The 21,631-nt window shown below is 43.2% G+C and overlaps 3 protein-coding genes across 7 annotated transcripts in view; 2 read left to right on the top strand and 1 right to left on the bottom strand.

Moving 5' to 3' along the window:
* RBM39 (RNA binding motif protein 39) overlaps positions 1–2,026 on the top strand; it is a 31,268-nt gene extending 29,242 nt beyond the window's left edge. For all 5 annotated transcript variants that reach the window (XM_018923853.3, XM_050982241.1, XM_018923850.3 and 2 more), the window contains 2 exons: positions 865–943; positions 1,033–2,026. In XM_018923853.3, the coding sequence (XP_018779398.1) occupies positions 865–943; positions 1,033–1,133 (180 nt within the window). In that variant the 3' untranslated portion in view covers positions 1,134–2,026. The remainder of the gene's footprint in view (positions 1–864; positions 944–1,032) is intronic.
* A 1,467-nt stretch (positions 2,027–3,493) lies between these two features.
* On the bottom strand, positions 3,494–6,090 carry ROMO1 (reactive oxygen species modulator 1). The gene is made up of 3 exons (XM_009098791.4): positions 5,964–6,090; positions 5,257–5,387; positions 3,494–3,685 (listed from the first exon to the last, which is right to left on the bottom strand). The coding sequence occupies exons 2-3, from the start codon at positions 5,385–5,387 to the stop codon at positions 3,577–3,579; spliced, it is 240 nt and encodes a 79-aa protein (XP_009097039.1). The 5' UTR covers positions 5,964–6,090; the 3' UTR covers positions 3,494–3,576.
* Positions 6,047–20,481, top strand: NFS1 (NFS1 cysteine desulfurase). The gene is made up of 13 exons (XM_018923859.3): positions 6,047–6,189; positions 6,287–6,354; positions 7,103–7,219; positions 8,538–8,621; positions 9,282–9,434; positions 10,325–10,418; positions 12,967–13,101; positions 14,551–14,708; positions 16,112–16,217; positions 16,389–16,470; positions 17,774–17,857; positions 17,985–18,074; positions 18,714–20,481. Exons 1-13 carry the CDS (start codon positions 6,069–6,071, stop codon positions 18,775–18,777), a joined length of 1,356 nt encoding a protein of 451 aa, XP_018779404.1. The 5' UTR covers positions 6,047–6,068; the 3' UTR covers positions 18,778–20,481.
* Positions 20,482–21,631: the final 1,150 nt, after the last annotated feature.

The following is a 21,631-nucleotide window of genomic DNA, read 5'->3' as shown; positions in this document are numbered from 1 at the left end:
TTTTAATGTACTATTTTCTGAAAAATCTATTTCAGCTAGAATTGATCTTCTTGAGTATTACTGATGGTCTGCTTTTAAGCAGGCAGCCAGAAAAATGCCACACATTACTGTAGGCATCTCTGTGTCTTAGAGTTGTTGGATGTGACTGTTGAGGTTCTCTGGATTAGGGAGGCACAGTACTTGATCTGCAGATGGCAAACTCCAGGTGTCTGATGAAGTTCAAAGATCAGTCTGTCATGCACCCTGGGAGCCATCTCAGGTTCTTCCTGCCCTGCAGGGATGGAATTTTCCCCTTGCCTCAGTTCTTGTTCAAGTAAAGAAAAATATGCTGATGTTTATGGAGGAGAATTTTTATGGTGTCTGTCTCGCTTGGAGTGTTGCTTCCCATCCGGGGGAATGTGGAGTGCTTGGTTCTTGTGGAATACAGGCTGTGAGCTTGCATGTTGAGTGAAGCATATATGGTTGAGGTTAGTAGCTTATAGACCTTGGCAGCTGGGCTGCCTTGGGGGCAACCAGACCTTGTGCTGTTCTCATTCACATGGTGTTAATGATAAAGAGCCTTTAGATCCTTTCTCTAAAAGACTCTCAGGAGCAGCTCAGTGATTGCTGGTCAAATGCGTGTTTGGGCTATCTTGCAAAATCCTATTTAGAAAAATTGAAGGCTGCAGTAACTGCCACAGTGGAGTAGTGCCTGCCAGTACCACTGTCCCCTTCTCTTGTGTTCATTCTGTGTCATGGATTAATGCCAGCAGGTGCCTGGTGGAACGGGTGTGGCTCTGTCCCAGCCAGGTCCAGGGGTGGCTGAGGAACAGCATTGGGGAAGTGTCTCTGACTCCTCATGGGCTGCACTATTCTGTCTTGCAGGGCAATGTGTATGTGAAATGTCCCTCCATTGCTGCTGCCATTGCAGCTGTCAATGCTTTGCATGGGAGGTGGTTTGCAGGTGAGTGTTCCATGTGCATGCCTACGTTTAGTCATCCATTACAGAAATGACCAAACACTGATGTGTACTTTTTTTCCTCTTGTGATTAGGTAAAATGATTACAGCAGCGTATGTACCTCTTCCAACATACCACAGCCTTTTCCCAGACTCCATGACTGCAACCCAACTACTGGTTCCTGTTCGACGATGAAGATTAATTTAGTCAGTTTTATACATAGGTATTTTTTGGAGGAAGATTGAGTTATCTTTTATTTAGATAAACCTAAAGGAAAGGATTTAATGTCATTTTGTGTACACTTCCTGCTATCTTTAAAAATAAAATGAAGTAAGCAGAAATGCAGTGTGTTCATTCTCCCTAACTAGCATTTCCACTGTATACAAAGCTGTTGACTTCTTGTTCTGCCTTGTAATTCTTGTACATTGACAAAGGTGATCCGTAGGAACTGAGAAGTAGCTCATAGATAACAAGTACTCTGTAAAAGGCAGATGGGACATAATGACATTTTTAATGTTTCATGAGCCTTTCTTTTAATGCAGCCAAGACATTTTACATTTCACTAAATGTGGGTGATCTGCTCAAGGGTAGTATCAGAGAGACTGGATGAAGGGACATATTTAGTGTTTTTGTATAAATGGAAAAATCCAAAAAGCTACTGAATGCTGACTGCAGACAGCTACTCAGCTTGCTTTGTGCTGGAAAAATGGTAAGAATAGGAGGATTGAAGGGTTTTATTTCTTGATGGTAACTTTTGATTATTGTATCTGTAAAAGTTTCTTTGTAAATACTGTGAGGTGTGTCTAAGTTTCCAAACAAAACATCTCTGCATTTCCAGATGAGTTTCCACACATGCAGTGGGGCAGAGCTGGAGGATTTCAGCCAAGTCTGAAAATGGTAGGAAATACAGAAAAGTGTTTTGTTCTGGTTGCATATAATCTTTGCTCTTTTTAAGCTCTGTGAGCTCTGAAATATATTTTTGGGTTACTTCAGTGTGTTTGACAAGACAGCTTGATATTTCTATCAAAGACTTTCATATTGCAACAATCTTTGTAAGAACCACTCAAATAAAATTCTCTTAAAAAGGCCTTCATGAAGTTTTATTTCTCTGCTCTCCCAATGTGACTTTAGGCAGTGTGTGCTTAGGTCTGGAGGTGAGTGATAGATGCTGTGCTGAGCCCAGTGTCTGGGATATGACTACACAGTATGGCAGGTAGGCCATGGGATCTCATGTGCTCAGAGAGAACGTGCAGAAGCTGTTCCCAGTCCTGTGTGCAGTGTGGCCAAGGTTGCTGAGGATCTGGGCACAACTCTTATCCCCCTCAGGCATGCTTAAAGTTCTGTCCCAACAAACCCCTCCTGCCCACCTCCACTCCCATCCTTCACAAATGGTTGAGAGTCCTGGGGCTGCAGGAGTCAGTTACGTTAACTTTCAGTCTGGATTCTAGAGGGAACCTGCCCCTGTGCTTTGCTCTTTCTACCCATGTCCCATCTCCCTCGCCTTTTTAACCACTAAGAAAAGACCAAGGTGGAGAGACTAGGGAGAGCAGAACATTCCTTGGCAGTGGATGAAGGTGGGGCAGGCAGCAGTGCTGCTGGTGTTCTGTAGTATTGTGCGGAGAGGATCTGCTCTGCAGCCTCTGGGGCTGTAGCTGTCCTTGAGCTGCAGTGGGGCAAGGGCCTGTCCTTAATCAAAGAACTTGGAGCAAGCAAAAGGAAAAGGTGGAGAGGGGCTGTGAATACAGCAGGATCCTGGGAATAGTAACACAGCTGAAGAAGTAGAGCCAGCTCTCTAGGTGTGCTTTATCTGAGAACAGGCTTTGAGTGGTGGTGTTTCTGCCTTAAAAACTGGGGAAAAGGCACTTGTACCAGATCCAGGCTGTACAGGTGCCAGTTGAGGTAGTGCTGTTGCTCAGGTCTTCCTCACACAGGATAAATGAGGAGCAGAAAGAGGCCTTATTTCAAAATGCAATTACTTGAGACTACAACACCCAACACCTTTCCTAGGTCAGCTGAAGGCAGTGCTTCTGGGGCTGGGGAGGAGCTGGAGTGATTCCCCTGCTTTCCTAGGGAAATCCTGACCACCTTGTAGGCCTGCTAGACCAGTATGAAAGAAAAGGCTTTGTTTCTGGGAGCACAGCTCTTATGGGAGCTGCTTGAATCCTGGGGTCCCTTACACTGTTGAGGGCATCTGCCCCATTACACTTGGAATTCAGAAATGGGACCAGCTTCAACCCACCTATTTTTGCAAGAGGACTGAAATTTGATAATTAATCTGAAGTACCAACCATCTAACTTTCCTAGACTGACGAAAGCAAGAAGGAACAAAGCAGCTCCACATCTACATCGGCAATGCGAGCTGCCCAAATGCCACAGGGAGAAACTTGTGTGGTATACCTCTATCTGTAAAACAGGAACTTCAATGTAGTAAAAATGATTATTCTCATAGTTTTGGGAGAAAGAGATGGGAAGAAAGCAGAAATTGTGTAAAACATGTGCTTACAGTCAGCAGAGCACAGAGGATAGGACTGTGCTGTTTCATCAAGAGCTCTCACTTCCAGGTATCTAAAGATTTTATTATTGTACGGCATAGGAATGGCTGGGTGGGGGCACTCTGGGATGAATCCCAAGCTCCAGATTAGCAGCGTATTCCCATACCAATGGCCATGAATGTCCCAAACGTCCCACCGCTTTGCATCATCGTTTTGCCAACTCCACCCATCAGCTCTCGTCCTCTCATGCCAATCCTGAGATAAAGAAAATCAAAGGGATTATATTAAAGCTGAAACCTGACAGATCACAGATGTGCAGCAGAAAACATCTGAGACAATCAGCTCATGGTTGGAAATGGAACACTTCTTCAGTCTAAATCTGTGCAATGGTACAGCTGCCTCCCCAGAGACTGGCTGCAGGTCCTTGTGCTACTGCAGGGGCTCTTGGGTAGCCCTCACCTCACATGGCCAATGTGTACTTTTCCTGCAGTGGAAATCTTCCTGCCACACTCATAGCAGGAACAGCTTTGCATCCTAGTCTCCTGAATACCCTTAATACTTGGAAGAAAAATGCTGGCCAAGTATTTCACTTGCCAGAGTACAGAAAGAGTTGTCTGAGCTGTTGTACTGTGATCCTCTCTAGCTGCAGTGGCAGTCTTTTTAATATCTCTAACTTAAAATTAACTTTCTATTTACTACTGACTGTGTTTTTAATATGGGACATCTGAAAGGCCTAGAAACTTCATAAGGTATTTTTATTCTCCATTTTTCACTTACCTGAGGTCAGACTAAAAAAAAAGAATTGTTCTGTCCCAAGAAGCTCTTTTAATATTTGGCTTTTAAACACTGCAGTGACTTAAGGGTCTAAGGAATTTCATGCACTTCATTCTTAAAACATGAGATTTTCTCTCAGAAATGGAACAGCAGAAGTACTGTAGCTGTGTCATTCAAGTAAAACAGAATCACTCTCACTGATTCTTCTAAATGCCCTTAATATGTATCTTCTGCCAGCATCATGCTGCTTACCCTCTGGGAGCTGAGAGAGATTAGAAAACTTCAAACTCCCATTGGATTAAGATTTGTGCCTTTTCCTCCTTCACCTCACTACCAAATCATCTTCCATGTTTAATCACAGGTAAAAACCATCAAACAGAAAGAGTTCTGCTAAGTATGAAAGAGCTGACTTCAGTGATAGTGATTCTTTGTCATAGATGATGTGCAAAGCCAGTCAACAGTACCAGGGCAAACACAAAGCAACAAACACAGCTTGTTTTCATGTCAGCATGCTGAGTCCCAAGGGAAAGTCGAATATTGTCACTCTCCATTGCACAGTGGGACTGTGCCAATGCCAGCTATGGGTCTACTCACATTCCTGCCATTCAGACTCAGGGTCACTTTGGTAACTGCCTCTGTGCAGGGCCTGGGACACACAAAGGGACCATGATGCACACACTGAGAGCTTACAGAGCATCTCAGGAAGTTTTAGGGCCAGGAGAGGGCTGCACGTGTATCTGCATAGACAATTCATCTGGTTCTTTCAGGAGGTGATCCTCCACAGCCTCAGCTTCCCTATGAACGTCGCTTACAAGAGGTAAGAAAAGGTCTGTGAAGCTGTGACCTCCCGGCACACAGGGCACCCAGAGGTGATAGACTCACATGTCATAGGCCAGGGACTTACTGCAGTAGCTGGGAGTCACAGACAAAGTTCCACTCATAGGACTGGAACGGGACCAGACCCAATGCCTTCCCAACCCCACAGCATGACCATTTCTCTCTGGCTACCTCCCTCTCACCACCCCTCTGTGGAAGCCATTTCTTTGGCATACCTGAGGCAGGAAAATGTGCCAAACAGCGCTCCTGCAGCCATGCCCACTGCAAAGCCCATCATGAAACCCATCTTTATTCTGTCAAAACAGCTGGGCTGCGACTGCCCATATGGGCCCACGGTCACAGGCATCTAAAAAAGAAAGGACAATACCCACATCGATTTATTGCTTTGTCTAACAGACTTCTATAACCAAACTGGGCTGGCAGGCCAGGCTGTGCAGCTCAGACCTTATCGCGCGTGCAGCGCTGGAAGTTGTGCTGACTCCCAGGCTTGTTTCCTTGTCTGTCAGGTAGGAAGGACAAGGAGGGAACGACGGCCTCGTTTCCCCTCAACAAGCTCCTGCGGGCGTCGCTGTGGCTGCCGAGGCTGTTTCGGGGCCTCAGCCTGTGTGTTCTCAGTCCCTAGTGAGCAGCACATGCGGCTCCTGACCGAGCCTCCACTGCTGGCCCGACCTTCCCGGCTGCCGCTGGTTTCGGAGGCAGAGGAACGGGCAGTGAACCCACCCTTACGGAGACCGAGACCATGCCGAGGACTTAGTGCAGAGATTCAGGCCGTGGAGGCCGTGGACTCCCCGACAACGGCGGCCATGGCCGTCGCGAGACGCAAAAACTCTCGGAGGCGACCCGGGGTCCTCAGCGCACGCTTCATCTCACTAGCGCCCGGCTCTCCCCCGTTCCCCTTCCCGGGTCCCCGCCCCGCCCGTACCTCGCTAGGCCGCACCGCGCCTCCGCCTGTCTGGGCCTCTTTTCCGGCGCGCGCCGTGACGTACGGGAAGAGGTGGACGCGCCCCCACTCTGTCCGTCGCGCGCTATGCTGCTGTGGCGACGCTTGGCGGCCCTGAGGGGCGAACGAGCCCCGCGGCGGCTCCGAGCAGGGGGACCGGGACCGGGATCGGGATCGGGAAAGGGATCGGAACCGGGACCGGGTCCGGGTAAGGCCGCGGTCGGGCAGAGTACCTGTCCGGGAAGGGACAGCTGCCTCGCTCCTGCCGGCCCATGACAGCAGTTTCCCCCCTTTTCTCCCTTCAGGGCGAACCAGCGATGGCGGCGCTGCTCCTCGGCCGCTTTACATGGATGTCCAGGCCACTACCCCTCTGGTAAGGGCCGTACCGAGTACGGGAAGCGGAGCGGGGTCCCCACACTCCCGGTTCTCTTCCCTGAGCGCTCGCGTGTGTCTCGAGCTGCCGTGGGGAACGGAGGCGGCGTTCGGCGCCGCCTGTAGCGACGCACGCTGTTCCTGTCGCCACAGGGCAGTCCGGGCATCCCCCAGAAGGGCTGTAGCTACGTCGGGGCAGACCCCTGCGTGAGCAGCCTCAGTGCTGCAGGGCCCGGAGCGTGGTGGAGCCGCGAAGGGGCTCGCACCGACCCCTGCGGGAGTGGAGACAGTTGAGAGAAGCAGGAAGTGAAATCAGCCAAAATACTGATCTGACATTTTTCTTAACATTTTAAGACTTTGTTTGTATTCCGCTCAGAAGAAAGGCCAGGTTGCGTAGGGCTTGGAGCAACCGGACCTAGTGGAAGGTGTGTCCCTGTCCGTGGCAGGGGCGTGGAACTAGATAAGTCTTAAAGTCTTTTCCAAACCAAACTCGTCTGTGATTCCGTTTTCTTAGATGATATTGTTCTTCTTTGACCTTCGGTGCAGATCAGGGTTAAGTGCACAGATCATAACTGCCGAATATTTGTGTTACACTTAACATGTGCCTCAAGTTTTCAAGGTCAGACCTAAGCTAAAGCAAGATACTGCCACAGAAGTGCTGATGATACTGTGGCAAGGGGGTATGTCCAGAGGGAACAGATATAGTTTCCCTTCTCCTTTTCTAAGGCTGGATGGTTTGTATTCCTCAGGATCCCAGAGTCCTGGACAGCATGCTCCCATACCTGACAGCCTACTATGGCAACCCCCACTCCAGGACCCACGCCTATGGCTGGGAGAGTGAAGCTGCCATGGAGAAAGCAAGGCGGGTGAGTCTTTGGTTGGTTGTTGTGTTGGTTTCCCTGCTGCTGAGGAAAATCAGGGTCAAAAGAACCTAACAAAAAAAGGAAGGAAAAAAACCCTGTTCTCTGTGGGCTGGATTTAGCAGCTTCCTCTTTGCTTAGCTGTATTTTAGTAGATTTATTGCAAGAAAAGATAGACTCGCAGAATAGTTCAAGTTGGAAGGGACCCACAAGGATCATGAAGTCCAACCCTGGCCCTGCACAGGATGCCCCAACAATCCCACCATGTACCTGAGAGCATACTCCAAACAGTCCTTGAACTATGGCAGGCTTAAGGCTGTAACCACTTCCTTGGGGAGCCTGTTCCAGTGCCTGACCACCCTCTGGGTAAAAAACTTTTTTCCTACTATTCAGCTACACTTCCTCAGCACAGCTCTATCTGTTTCCTCAAGCCCTGTCATTGGTCACTGAGAGCAGAGAGCTGCCTCTCTGATGCCCCTCATGAGGAAGCTGCAGCCCCCAGTGAGGTCTGACTTCAGTTTCCTCTTCTTCAGACTGAAAGAACCAACTGACCTCAGCTGTTTGTTTTACAGACTTTCCTCTAGGCCCTTAACCATTTCATGGCCCTCCTCTGGATGTTCTCTAATAACTTCATATCCTTATATAGATTTGCCCCAAACTGCCCCCAGGACTCGAGGTGAGGCCTCCCCAGTGCAGAGCAGAGCAGAGCAGGACAGTCTCCCCCTTGCTGGGGTTGGCAATGCTGGGCCTGATGTCCCCCAGGACAGGCTGGCCCTTGGGTCTGCCAGGGCACTGCTGGCTCCTGCTCCACTTGCCTTCAGCCCAAACTTCCAGGTCTCAGATTTCTGTGGTGCTGCTCTCCAGCCTCTTGTTCCCCAGTCTGTCTGGACTCCCAGGGTTCTCTAGTCCCAGGTGCAGAAGCTGGCACTTGTTCCAACAGTGAGATTAGAACAACTGAAATGGCAGAAACCAATACTTCAAGTAAAAGTGCCACAGTATTATTGGTTTCCTGGAGTCACAAGCACATTGCTGCAGTCATTGGACTAACTCCATATCTTATCACTCTTCTAATCTTAGGGAAGGTTTTTTTTTCCTTTTTTTTTTTCAAGTAATATGTAATGGGTTTTTGTCTACTTAAGCTTTTATCTGTGTTATAACAGGTTAATGCTTAATATCACTTCTAATGACTGTGGATTCCTTGTTTATTTTAAAATTCAGATATTTAGACTTTTTAGCATAACTGTTAGGTGCCAGCTGTAATCCTTTGAAGCTCAAGGGAGTATTCCTGACTTAACAAGTCAAATTTGTATTTCTTTTTAAACAGCAAGTTGCAGATTTAATAGGAGCTGATTCACGGGAAATTATATTTACCAGTGGTGCAACAGAATCCAATAATATGGCAATTAAGGTAAAAAGTTTATACTGATTCTTATTTATTATGTTAAAATTTTGTATTTAAGAACTGTATGCATCTCTCAACAATTTAAATGTTAATATGTTGGAGTATAACATATTTGCATTTCTGGATTTACTTTTGTGATACTCTGTTACACATGTGGAGGAAATACATGGATGAATGTTTTGATGCCTGGGACATGATTTTGAGGGCAGTGTAAAATATTTGATGTTTATCTCGCATGCACTAAATACATTCCTTCTGCTTATGTAATTAAAGTCTTTATTGTGAAATATAGTGGACATGCAGATTAGAAACCTTTTTCTGATGAAGACTAGGTTGTGTATGTAGCATATGGTTGTTCAGACTTCTCAGTGTTTATGACTCCATTGCAAAAGTTTTCAAAAAATGCTATGGTTAATGGCTTCTACAGCTTAACAGCAATAAACATTTTCACAGAGTTTTTGAGAAGTAAGATGCTTTGAAAAGCAGGTGCTGATGGAGATATGTAGTGTTGATTATATGTCAGTACCTTTTAGATTCACAGCTTGGGTCAAACAGGAAAGATCCAAATGAACTATATATAAGTAGTAATTTCTTATTTCCAATCATACTGTGTAATGCCTGCTTTCTTCAGTGGCCAATTTCTTTTTCGTGGACTGTGCCTGACAGGGTGTTGCAAGGTTCTACAAATCCAGAAAAAAGCATATAATTACTACGCAAACAGAGCACAAGTGTGTGTTGGATTCTTGTCGTTCCCTGGAAACAGAAGGTTTTCACATCACATATCTACCTGTTAAAAAAAATGGGCTCATAGATCTGAAGGTAAGTTGTTACTGACAGAAAGAAACTAAAAAAATAAGAGGATTTTGCTTCAAATTAATGCTCAAAACCTTGTGTCGTATAGATGAAAAAGAGAAAAGGGTAATAAATATCACAAAGTAGAATGAGAATCATAGTCGACTCTGTCAGATCTGGAGAAGGATTTTCTGTTCTAACATCATACACTTTTTCTCAACCAGAACATCTACCTCCTGTCCCACCGTTCAGCTGCTGCTGTGCAGGTGGAGCTGTTGAGTACCCTATAAGGAGCCCAGTACTTGAAGCACTGTTTCAGTGATTACAGTACTTCCTATGGCTGTTCATGAGCCAGCCCTTCTGTATGTACTGGCTGCAGCCCTAAAATTTAGAAGTTGTATGCTTTTAGTTCATCCTTGACGTCCTGTAACATAGGGCAGCAACAGTTTTATTCCCAGTCCCTCTCCTGCCATGGAGAGGAGTGGTGTGTGATAGGACTGAGGGATCAGCCTGTGGGCGCAGTAATGAGTGGTGTTTTATGACCAGGTTGCTGCAGGTGTGATGTGACTTTTGTATAAAGTTCCTTTACAGCCAGCCTCACCTAGGCTAGAAGAGGCTTAAGCTGTACTGTGGGTTAATTCCTTAAATAAAATAGTTCGGAGACATTTATGGGATATAGCAAAGCCTGTTGAGATTTGATTTAACCAAGTGGGGTGCCAGGTATATTGAAGGGTTAGGACATGCTACAGGCATTTAATATTCACTTGGGTTAGTTCTCCCCAGGGCTGTTTGTCAGAACCCCAGGTGTATGTTGCAAATGAGGGACTGGTGGTTGAGTTACTGTTAAATTGAAGATGTGCACAGGAATCCTGCTTCTGTGTTAGTCACAACTTTTGTCCTTCTGAATCTTTCACCAGGAGCTGGAGGCTGCATTCCGGCCTGATACAAGTTTGGTTTCTGTAATGACTGTAAATAATGAAATAGGAGTAAAGCAGCCAATTCATGACATTGGTAAGTACACTGTGGCTTCTAGATGCCAGCTAAGGTTGCTTCTGCATCATTTTAGATGATGTTTTCATCCCCAAATGGTACTGATGCAAAAGATTAGGTGTAATGTAGCTAAGGAAAAAATAATAACATAAAATATTTTAAAATAAAAAATGTAATATAAATAAATAATACCGCTGTCCTAAATAAAAACTGATTTCCAAAGGGAAATGAGAATGAAATTCAGTACCTTTATGGTGAGCATTGCAGCAGTCATTGCTCTGGATGGATCAGCTGCAGTTCATTGGATTGTATGATGGATTAAAAAAATTGTACAGAATAATAATTGGCCAAAATTGATCTTATATATTATAATGATTTATTAAGCACTTGTAGTGTTTAAGAGGAGAAATGTGCAGGATTTGGAGTTGGAGAGGATGGTGAGCACCATGCTTGGACAATCCTTCCCCCAGTATTATCGTATATAGTCATGAACAATTGCTTTGTAGGCCAGAAGCCCACTAAAGAGCTATGCTTCTAGACCAGGAGTCAGGGAGAGGGTGAGCCAGGCTCTGAGCCAGCAGGTGGAGTGACAGGGACCTCAGAGCAGATGAAGGGAGACCCTGGAGAACCACGGGTTTTGGAGCAAGCAGGGTGAACAGGTGCATCCCTGATGGTCCTCCAGATCACTGGATCCCAGATGATTTGTTGATAGTTTCCTGTGACAGTAGAAAAACATACACTTACCCTTTCTGACCTGGTTTCACCCCAGCTGGCAACCAAGCACCTTGCAGCCACTCACTCACTCCCCCACCAGGAGGATCAGGGAGACAATTGGAATGGTAAAAGCTAGAAAACTCATGCGTTGAAATAAAGACAGTTTAATATGGAAAGCAAAAACCATGCACACAAGCAAAGAAAAAGAATTCCATACTGCTTCTCATTGGCAGGCAGGTGTTCATCTTCATCTGCCTCCAGGAGAGCAGGGCCCCATCCCATGCAGTGGTGACCTGGGAAGACAAACACCATCACTCCAAATGTCTCCCCCTTCCACCTTCTTCCTCCAAGTTTTCTCTACTGAAAGTGTATGGCATATGTCATATGGTCTGAAATATCCCTTTGGTAAGTTTGGGTCACCTGTCCTGGATGTGTCTCCTCCCAACCTTTCACATACCTGCTGTCCCCTTGCCAGCATGGCCATATGAGGGGCAAAAGAGGCCTTGGCTCTGTGCAAGCCCTAGTCAGCAATATCAGAAACATCTATTATTACCCCTGTGTTCAGCACAAATCCAAAACACAGACCTATACTAGCCACTGTGGAGAAAGTTAGCTCTACCCCAGCCAAAATCATCATACCTTCATATTCAAGATATCCTTTCATAAGATGTTTGAGGTTTTGGACAATATTTTGGCTTTAGCTCTGCTCTGGAGTACATACTCCATAGGGTATGGCTCTGCTCTGGAGTACATACTCCATAGGGTATGTATTCTGCATTTATTTCTTTCTTCATTAGACTCAAAGAAGCATTTTTGCCAAGGTTTTTCAAGGTTGATTCTGTTTCTTCATTGACAAACATTTGACCATCAGTGAGTTGTTTATAGCCCCAAGGATCCTTCTTTTCCTCCTGTGCTTTTATTGTCAAGGTCCTTACTATGGATCCACATTTAAATACCAGAGACAGCTGGTGCCAGATCTAGTTTCCCCGCTATGTTCTCCTAACACCTTGTACAGGTCCAGCAGGCCAGGCCTGAGGCCTTACAGAGGGAGCCTGAGGCCCTGTTACTGTGTGGCCTGTGGCCTGACCTCGCTGGGTACAGGGGCGGTTACTTATTCTGTGAAGTACCACGTTGAACCCCTTGTGCAGAGAAGAGGTCTCGGATGCAGCTGTGCAGATCCTGTGGAAGATGTGTTGTGATTTTTTTGATGACAAAAATAAATAATAGTTATGTTTACTGCCCATGAACAATACACTATTTCTTCATATATTTTAGCCTGGTGACAGGCTTATCTGACTTAATGTGGTAGTAATAAGTGTGTGTGTGACAATTCTGAGAATGGTTTTGAAGCTGAGTGTTGGAAAACTTGCAAAATAGAGGGAATGACATAAAAATATATGTCAAATAGAGAAACTTGAAAGGAAGGCTGGCTTGTACTGGATGTTGAAAAGAAAAAGAACCAAGAAAAAACAATATTTTCCAACTGTGGAGTAATTTCTGTGTGGAGGCTTTGATATTTCATGCAACCATTTGTTCTTAAACTTGTTAGGTGTGGGTTTGGAAGTAATCTCAATTCTTAACAATAGAAGACTTTTTAACTTCTCAACCGGAGAAATTCACTGTAGTCTTACCTGCCTAAACCTGTTCCAATGCATAAAGCTACGGTAGCTCCTACACAGCTTTAGCCACTTCAGTGTAAAAAAAAAAATTCACAGCCCCCATTTCTGCCTTTGTCACCTCAGATACCTCAATATATTGCTGTTGGTTTAGATTCAGTCATGCTTTACATCCATTGCTGGAATCTTTGGGCTCATAGCAATTAGTTAAGGTAATCTGGTTTTTGCTTTTATTACAGGTGAGATCTGCCGTGCACACAAGGTTTTCTTCCACACAGATGCTGCACAAGCAATTGGTAAAATTCCTATGGACGTCAACAACATGAAAATTGACCTAATGAGCATCAGTGGCCATAAAATTTATGGGCCCAAAGGTACTCACTGAAGTGCTTTATAGGGAATTGTTGTTTTCATACCTACCTTAAAGTAACTACAGAAGGTGTGAAGTCAAACCCATTTGTCATAGTATCAGTTACTTAAGCTGTAGAAAACTGTTCTGAATGGTGCTGGACAGACTTCAGAGTAGCTCAGGCACTGCTGCCAGCATAGAGCTGTGGTAAGTGGATCTTCAATGCTAGATGGGTTGAGGTGGCTTCACTGAAGGAAGAAACTGTGTTGTATGATGGTGGCAGCATTGGGTTTTTCAGGAGTCGTCTGCTTGGTGTGAAGCAGAACTAATGCTGAAATTATTGAAATGAAATCACTTGGTTATAGAGCAAAGTTTAAACCAGAGTGTGATTTGAAACAAGAAGACCAAAAGGTAACTGATTGGTGATTTTTGATTGTTTTCTACTTCCAATGGCTCCATTCCTCCAACTCCATTTGTGCATTTTGTTTGCAGAATGGGATTTAATATCCAGCTATGCATTTTCTGGTTGATGGATAAATACTAAAGATCCAGCTATTATTATTGTCAAGGTCCGTTTGGCTTCCGACAGTGGGTGTTAGAGAGACAGAAATCATGTTTGCTATATGCTATACATACAGCATTTTAACTTATAACATTATATATATAAAACATTATAACATTATATATATATATAACATTATAACTGTTGTTATCCTATTCAGAAACAAAAGACAAAATTCCTATTTTTCAACAAGGTTTTTTTTTTCCTTTATGAGTTCTGCTGAGAGCTGACAACATTATCTCTGGACAAGGACTAAGTTTTCAACTAGTAATTTTGGACTGATAATAGAAATAAATTTTCACCATTTGTTACGCCTGGAAGTTGCAACTGTCCTTGCTGTGGTGACAGTCACTTATTAAGTGTACCAGGGCACTCAAAGACATGAAAATTTGGCTTCAGGGTGAGGAGAGTAGAGCACTAAAGTGACTGACTAGCAAAACTGGCTTATCTAATCAACTCACTGAAAATTGTTGCTACTAATGAGTCTTCCTAATGAGAAGAAAGGGAGAAGACTCGTGGGACTGGTGCTGGTCTGCTAATTAAGGGAAAGAATTTGGAAGTCAATAAGAGAACATTGGTAAATGCCCATAAAAACTTCAGTGCAAGGGGCTGAACTTCAGCTGTGTACAGGAATTGTGGGAAGGAGGAGAAGTGCTGAGTCCTTGAGTGACTGACACAGAGTGGAAGAAGCTGAACTCCCATGGCTGAAGCTCTGCGAGCCTCTACATGGTTACTGGGGACAAACATAATTTCCTAGAAAATAATACTGAACTTGTTCACTTTATTTTTCTCCAGTTAAATGTCCACGTGTGTGTTTGCAGTGGAAATAAGGAATGTAACCAAAGCTTGGAGTCCCTGTTCATAATTTCAGAACTCTGGGCATATGGTAAAACAGCTTTCCTTGCTTCCAAGGGGTTGGTGCTCTCTATGTTCGCCGTCGACCACGCGTCAGGCTAGAACCCCTGCAGAGTGGAGGAGGCCAGGAGAGAGGACTGCGGTCTGGGACTGTGCCCACACCTCTAGCAGTGGGACTGGGGGCAGCATGTGAAGTGGCGCAGCAAGAGATGGAGGTATGTGCAGCAAGATACTTGTCCTGGGCTCCAGAAAATAGTGTAAAAGCACCATTTGAATCTTGGATTCCTTAGGTCTTTTTGCATCCATGTAATTGAATTAAATTTGATTCTCATGTTTTAGCATTAAGTGAATGTTTTGAGAATTTAAGGGATGGTTTTGGGTGATTGTAAGTTCTTGGTAAAGTTTCTTTTTTCTTGAAGAGTCATAGTTTTCTACTACAAGGCTACAGTTGACAGCTTTAGTGAAATATGGCTTTTATTTGCTTGTATTTACTTCTCCATTATGCACATGTGTATTAGCAACATCTTTGAAATTACTGTCATGTTTATGTAATGTATATTGGAAAAATAAGAATTCCCAGTCTGTTATTATATGTATTGGATCTGTGAAGTATAATTTCAAGTTTACTGCAGCTTTGCAACTAAGAATTTATTTTCTTCTTATTCCTAGCTTGGACAGTAAAGTTAACTTGCTAGGTCTGGTGTCTAAGCCTCTGTATGCTGCTACATTGGTTTGTGGGCACCAATGTAGCAGCATACAGTTGGAATGTAAAAATACTTACAGTAACAATGGGATGCATAGGCCAGAAAGCTGCACCCAAGGATCAGGCTTCTTTCCAGGAGATAGGCAGAATTCCACCATCTGAGCTTTGTGTTGTGGAAGTTGAGGTTAGGGAGCCTGCAGAGTCTGAATTCTGCAGAAACCTCTGATCTAGATTCTCTTCTTTGCCTGGCAGAGTTACAGCATTTTAAAACCAAATGGTGTTGGAGCTAGCCTGGTTTTCTTTTAACTTTTTCAAGTGTAAACAAGCATGAATTGCATGTGTGCTTGTGGCTGGTCCTGTGTGCCAAAGCTGATCCTACACCTTACTGCTTTTTTAGTTGCCTCATTTTTCAGTCTAGAACAAGACACTGCACATGGGCAGTTCTCACCATGCAGGTTACTTATTGTAAAAGCTGAGTTCATAGTCATTTGCAAATCCATATCTTTCTGTGGTACAGTTAGAGAGCTCCTAGGAAATAAGAGGCACTTGTCATAATAGGAGCCCTTTCTTGTGTGCAAAATGCACCATCTTCTGCACTGCCTAACTTGTCTTTAAACCCAAAGAACTCAGTGATGTTAATGAAAGTCAGTTTGGCAGCTTGTGTAGGTAGATCTTTCTGAATGGTTTGAAACATTTATGAAGACTGAGCTAGCTACGAGCCAAGGGGTTATTCTCTTTTAAAACAGTGTCTAGAGCAGGCAAAGTTTGACAGTTTTAAGTTTCAGCTGTGTTCATTGCCTTGTCTGGCCAAACCCAGTTACTTAATTCTGCTTGCAGCTGGTGACATGAAGCAGTTTAAGTGAGGTCTGACTGTACACTGTTTATTATTTGTGTCTTTTCTGGTTTCTCTGTTAGTATGACCATAAACGAATCTCACAATTGGCAGAACGACTGGTTACAAAAATAATGAGTGAAGTTCCTGATGTAGTGATGAATGGAGATCAAGAGCATCGCTATCCAGGTAACTCAAGCAAAATTCTGAGCCTGTTAGTACCGTCTGGCTCCTTGGTATTAATGGCCATGGCTGAATAATGCACTTGAGGACATGATGCAAATCCTGCCTTGCAGGGGACAATTTGCCTGAGATTTCAATTGATGGATTCTTTTTTCTATTTCATTTATTTGTATGTAGGATGCATCAATTTATCTTTTGCATATGTGGAAGGAGAGAGTCTTCTAATGGCTCTGAAAGATGTGGCTCTGTCTTCAGGAAGGTATGTGGAATGTATGGGAAAGTTAGCAGTGTATTTTTCAGAGAAAACAGCATCTGCTAATGAAGGTAAAAGCTAAGTAGTAGTTTCCTCTGTGCCCCATATTTGCATATTCAGTTAATGAGCCAGCCTGGCATTGATTACATTCTACAGTGGTGTTTAAGTGACATATTTCAACTGAAGGTCAAATTTATTTATCCTGGAAGAGAAAAACAACAAACAAAACTAAACAAAAACCAACAAAAAATATCCTAACAAAAAGACCCCCATAGAACCACAAAATCTAGCCCAGAAATTCGTGACACTTTTATTCTAAAGGCCGCCAAAATTTGAAGAGCTTCTGTCCTTCAGGAGATTTTTACCACAATTAGTGAAGCTGGGCACGTATCTGAATTAAATCAGCTCATAGTTCCTGTGTTAAATGCAAAAATGAGAAAGAAAATTGCATGTGCTTTTATGGAGCTCTCCTGACTACAGGAGTGATGAGTAATACTTCAGTTACCAAGACAAACCTGATATTCAGGATGAAATGAATGGACTTTAAAATGCCCCTCTTCTCCTTCTCTCACCTTTGAGAACAAAGCAGTCAGCATATCCTAATTAGAAATTAGTTGGCACTAGGAGCCGGAAGAGCAAGTCTCCACTTGACTATCCCTGAAGCCAGGCGCTTCTGTAATGTGAAGATCTCTTTTGAGTCTCTACTTTGTGCATTGGGGAGCTGTTTACAGCTCTCCAGTTGGCACTGCATGTTGCTACCTGTAAAAACTGAGTCATGGCATGTAACCAGTTCTGTATACTGCTGCAAAGTGGAAGCTCGCTCTATTGGCAACTGCAATCATCGTGCTCCGGATCCCTCTGTGCACTGTTTTTCATTTATTTGTTCTGCTGCCAAACAGCAGCTTGTGAAGTCTTTTTTTTTCTTTTTTTTTTTTTTCCCTTTTATGTTCCTGGTGTGTTACCTTCTCTGGATAGTTTCTGTCTTTTTTTCACAGCCCCTACTTCAACTACCTCTTAATCTGCATTCCTGCTGCCTCTATGTGGCATTGTGTTTATTCTTGTGTATTACCTGTATTCTCACTCCTTTCCTTATACTCCCTAATTTATTACTCTCATTTCTCAACAATGCCTGCTTCTTGTATTCTTTTTTCTTCAGTAGCAGAAATATCACTTTACTTGCTTGTATTCACTTGTGGTTTCTAGGAGGCTGGGGAAGTTGATAGACGGTGTTGTAAAGAGGTAAGTGACCTGTTCTTTGTTGGAGAAGATTAAGGAAAAGTCTGACATTTCCCTCCCTACCCTTTCTCAGTGCTTGCACATCAGCTTCTCTGGAGCCTTCTTATGTTTTGCGGGCAATCGGAACAGATGAAGACTTGGCTCACTCATCTATAAGGTGTGTGGTATGGTCTGCCCTTATGCTTCCAAATATTTTTCTTTCCTGATAAAAATAAATGGTAGATTTGTTCCACCCTCTTCATGTGCTTGTTATTCAGTTCCTTAATGATTTTCTTTTGGTTTAGGTTTGGCATCGGTCGTTTCACTACAGAAGAAGAAGTGGATTATACAGTGCAGAAGTGCATACAGCATGTGAAGAGGCTGAGGGAAATGAGGTGAGATATTGTCTCGTTGAACACGATGACTTCTTAGGTGCGATAATCATGGGAAGAATTGGATTTATTTATTTGAAAGTACTTGTTTGCTTCAAGAATCTGCTGGTATTTCTCTATATCAGCAACAGTGTCCCCCAGGTGGCTAGGAGCCTGATTTTAACATTAGTGACAAATTTCTAAGGAAGCAAACCTGACACCAAACCTTTTCCCAGATCCTGCCTTTATCAGAGAAAGAATATGACTAGGGCAGGCACATAGGGCAGTACCTAGGAGATTCTAAGCCAGAGATGGTATTACTGAGTTAATGTATTGATAAGTTGTTTTATTCTGATGAAACTGAAAGACCGGTGACTAATCTGGACAGTGAAAATGCTAAGGTTCAGTCTCAGAGACACCAATGTTTTGTGCTGAAACTAGGAGCAGGAAATGAGGTGCAGCATCTGCCCTCTCATCTCTTGTATTTTTGGTTGAGAAGCACAGTTGAGGGCTGATCATCTGAAGCTCACTGACCTCCAGAAGGGCAAGACAGGCAGATAGATATCTCCTAATTCCTTGTGTCATTGATAAAATTTGTTTAATTATTGTTGATGATGTCCTGTGCATTTTAGCTAGCCCTCAGTTTTCTCCTTTTCTTTACAGCCCTCTATGGGAAATGGTACAAGATGGAGTTGACCTCAAAAGCATTAAATGGACTCAGCACTGAGAAAACATTGCTATCTGTGGACTAGATATGGATTAAAAGTGCATTTTTCTGTACAGTCTTGAGCAAATTATGCAGCACTTCTGTTTTCTGACACTTGCAGTTTGACCAGAGAACTACCCTTTCAGACCACAAAATCTAAGAAGTCAAAAATAAAACTAGTTTTTATTTTTGGAGGAAGGAGAAAGGCAGGCTGATCCAACACTCACTGTATTTCTATTGACACACAGAAATTTATGCTAAAACGTAATTTATTCAGATATGTATTTTCTAATGAGAAAATTAAATCAGCATGTTACTCCTAGGCCAGTGAATTCTGGCAAGAGGTTTCTTCTTGGTGTAATTTGTCCCAAGTCACTGTTATGTTTGCAACACAGACCTGTTGCAAATTTGTTCTGTTTGAGGTAGATATCCTGCAACATCAGCTGGGTTTTGCCTCTCAAATGCCTTGTACTGCAAGAAATTCTCAGATAGGAGGACACTTGGATTTGTAGAGGAAAGCGATGCCTCAGTGTGGCTATGTGCCTTCACAGATAAGTTTTATGTGTAGTTAAGACCAATTTTTTTCTAAAATTGAGAGTATTTTTGACTTATTTTCCTTGTTTTTCTTTGTGTATGCATGCATTAATTCAAAAGATTCTTCTGTGTTCCAGAGTTTATGATACAATCATGATGCACTTTGCTGTTCCCTCCATTGGGTTTTTTCCATGCAATATTTTCTCCGTGAGGATAGAAAACTTGAATGACTGGAGGAAGGGATAGGCAGAATATGTCAGCTTTGGTGGCAGCACCAGTTAGATGGGAGCATGAGTGGTAGAGGTGGTGGGGAGAACAGATACAGTGCAATGTCTTAAGGCAGTCTGGGGTTTTGTGGGTTTTTTTTTTTTCCTCCCCTTTTCATGAGACCTTTGCTGTTACTTGGTTTGCCTATGGGCCCTTGGTTTCTGCCCAGCTCAGTCAGTATATTTTGACTGGAGATAAGAAAAATAAGGACATCTGGCACTGGAGTTTTCTTTGTCTCACAGACTGTACTGTCTGACTAGAGATTCACATGGGCATCCGTTCCCTGCACATGCTGGGGGAAGTATTTGTTAAAAAGGGTTTGATGAGATTAAATTGTATGAGTGTTTCTCCTTTTTTCTCTTTGGTGATCTTTCCAGTAAGAAACCCAACCCTGTATGGCAAAGTGCCTTTTTTTCACTGCATAACAAAGAGCTCTCAAATTAGTTGTGTTGATTGATGGACGATATGTGAGGTGCTGAATTTGGTATACCCCATAGACAATATGTTCACCTTCAGTTTGGGATGGAATCTACCTCGAGGATCAACTGTGTTGTGTAAAACCTGAAGCTGAATCTCACAAGATGGATTGTGTTGCAGAAGCTTGTGCATTTTTTGTAACTAAGGACAGATTTAGTTGTTTGTAATGCAAAGCTAATTGTTGATTGTTCTATTTGAAATTACAAGTTTTGGTAGTTTTAATATTGTAGTGGTGGCACCTTATGTTTCATCACAATATTTTTAAAAATATCATATGCATAAATATGTTTTAGCGGTGTTGCATGTACTCTTTTTCATCCTTGGGCCATACATATTTTCTAGATTAAGCATGTGATAACATCCTTTCCTAGCATGTTTTAGAAATATATGTTAATGAATTGTTCTTTTTGTTTTGAGAGTGATAAAAAATTACAGATAAGAATTAAACTTGGCTACTGTCAGTCTTTTTGGATCCACCTTTTTGGGCGAACCATGCAGGACAATCAGTAAGGTGCTGTATTGCAGGTCTCATTAGGCAACGGAAAATGGTAAACTTTTCTGTGAACATTGTAAGAAGTTTGCCATCATCGAGTCGACATTTGACTTTTGAAGAGTCATTCTTCTCAAACTCAATACCTGTTCTAAGCTAATTTTTTTGAAACTCAACTTAAATTGTGGTTATTTTGACAAAAGGGAGCCTCAAATCTTGAAGATTCTAACCACCTCTTATTTGATAAGATTTAAAATAAAAATTCTACATGTGAAGGTTAGGGAAACTCATTCATACTAGTAACAAATGTTTATTTGAAATGTTTATGGGACAAGATGAGGAAAAATGTTTAGTGGAGATACTTTCCTTGTGACAGAAGTAATGCCAAGGATGAACATCTAACTGTACCTCACTGAATACAGTTGAAGCATTTGGGGAATGGGAACTTCAGTCTATCCCACTCTTACCAGTTGGATGCCAATAAATAGTGGTGCATCATCCCCCCCCGCCCAAGGCTGCACCATGATCTGAAAAATGCTCACTAGGCCTTGGCCTTGAACAGCCCTTGCGGGTGTTCAGAGCTTATCAGAAAAACTGCTTCAGGAACTGGTCCTGTATAATGAGTTCTTGGGATTTTTTGTTGGTTTCTTTTTGTTTTGTTTTGTTTTTGTGGTGGTTTTTTGTTGTTGTTGTTGTTGTTTTTGTTTGTTTGTGGGTTTTTTTGTGGTTTTTTTTTGGTTTTTTTTGTTTTGTTTTTGTTTTTTTTTTTTTAATGGCATAATATTCTTGTTCTCCCTCTTTCAAAGAAAGTTTATGACCTGAAGTGGGGCCAGGATGAAACATTGTTGTGACTAAAGCCCATCTCTTCTCACCCTGGAAACAGGGGCCCTGAGTGAGACCCTTGGGGCTCTCCTGGATTGCAGTGAACCTCCCTGTGCTGGGGCCTCTCAGAGCTGGGAACTCTCCCATTTTCTGCACTCAGGAAAATCCGCAAAGGATGGGTCCTGGGCCAGTCCCCCTACTCCTCAAGGCTCTGCCCTTCACACAGTGAAAAAAAAAAAAAGGTATCTGAAGTGAGAACCATTTCAGTTAGAACCATTCATGTGC

The sequence above is a fragment of the Serinus canaria genome, chromosome 20 (assembly GCF_022539315.1).
Source record: "Serinus canaria isolate serCan28SL12 chromosome 20, serCan2020, whole genome shotgun sequence".
Lineage (NCBI taxonomy): Eukaryota > Metazoa > Chordata > Aves > Passeriformes > Fringillidae > Serinus > Serinus canaria.
Note: the sequence above shows the minus strand (reverse complement) of the source record. Positions and strands in the feature narration are given on the sequence as shown.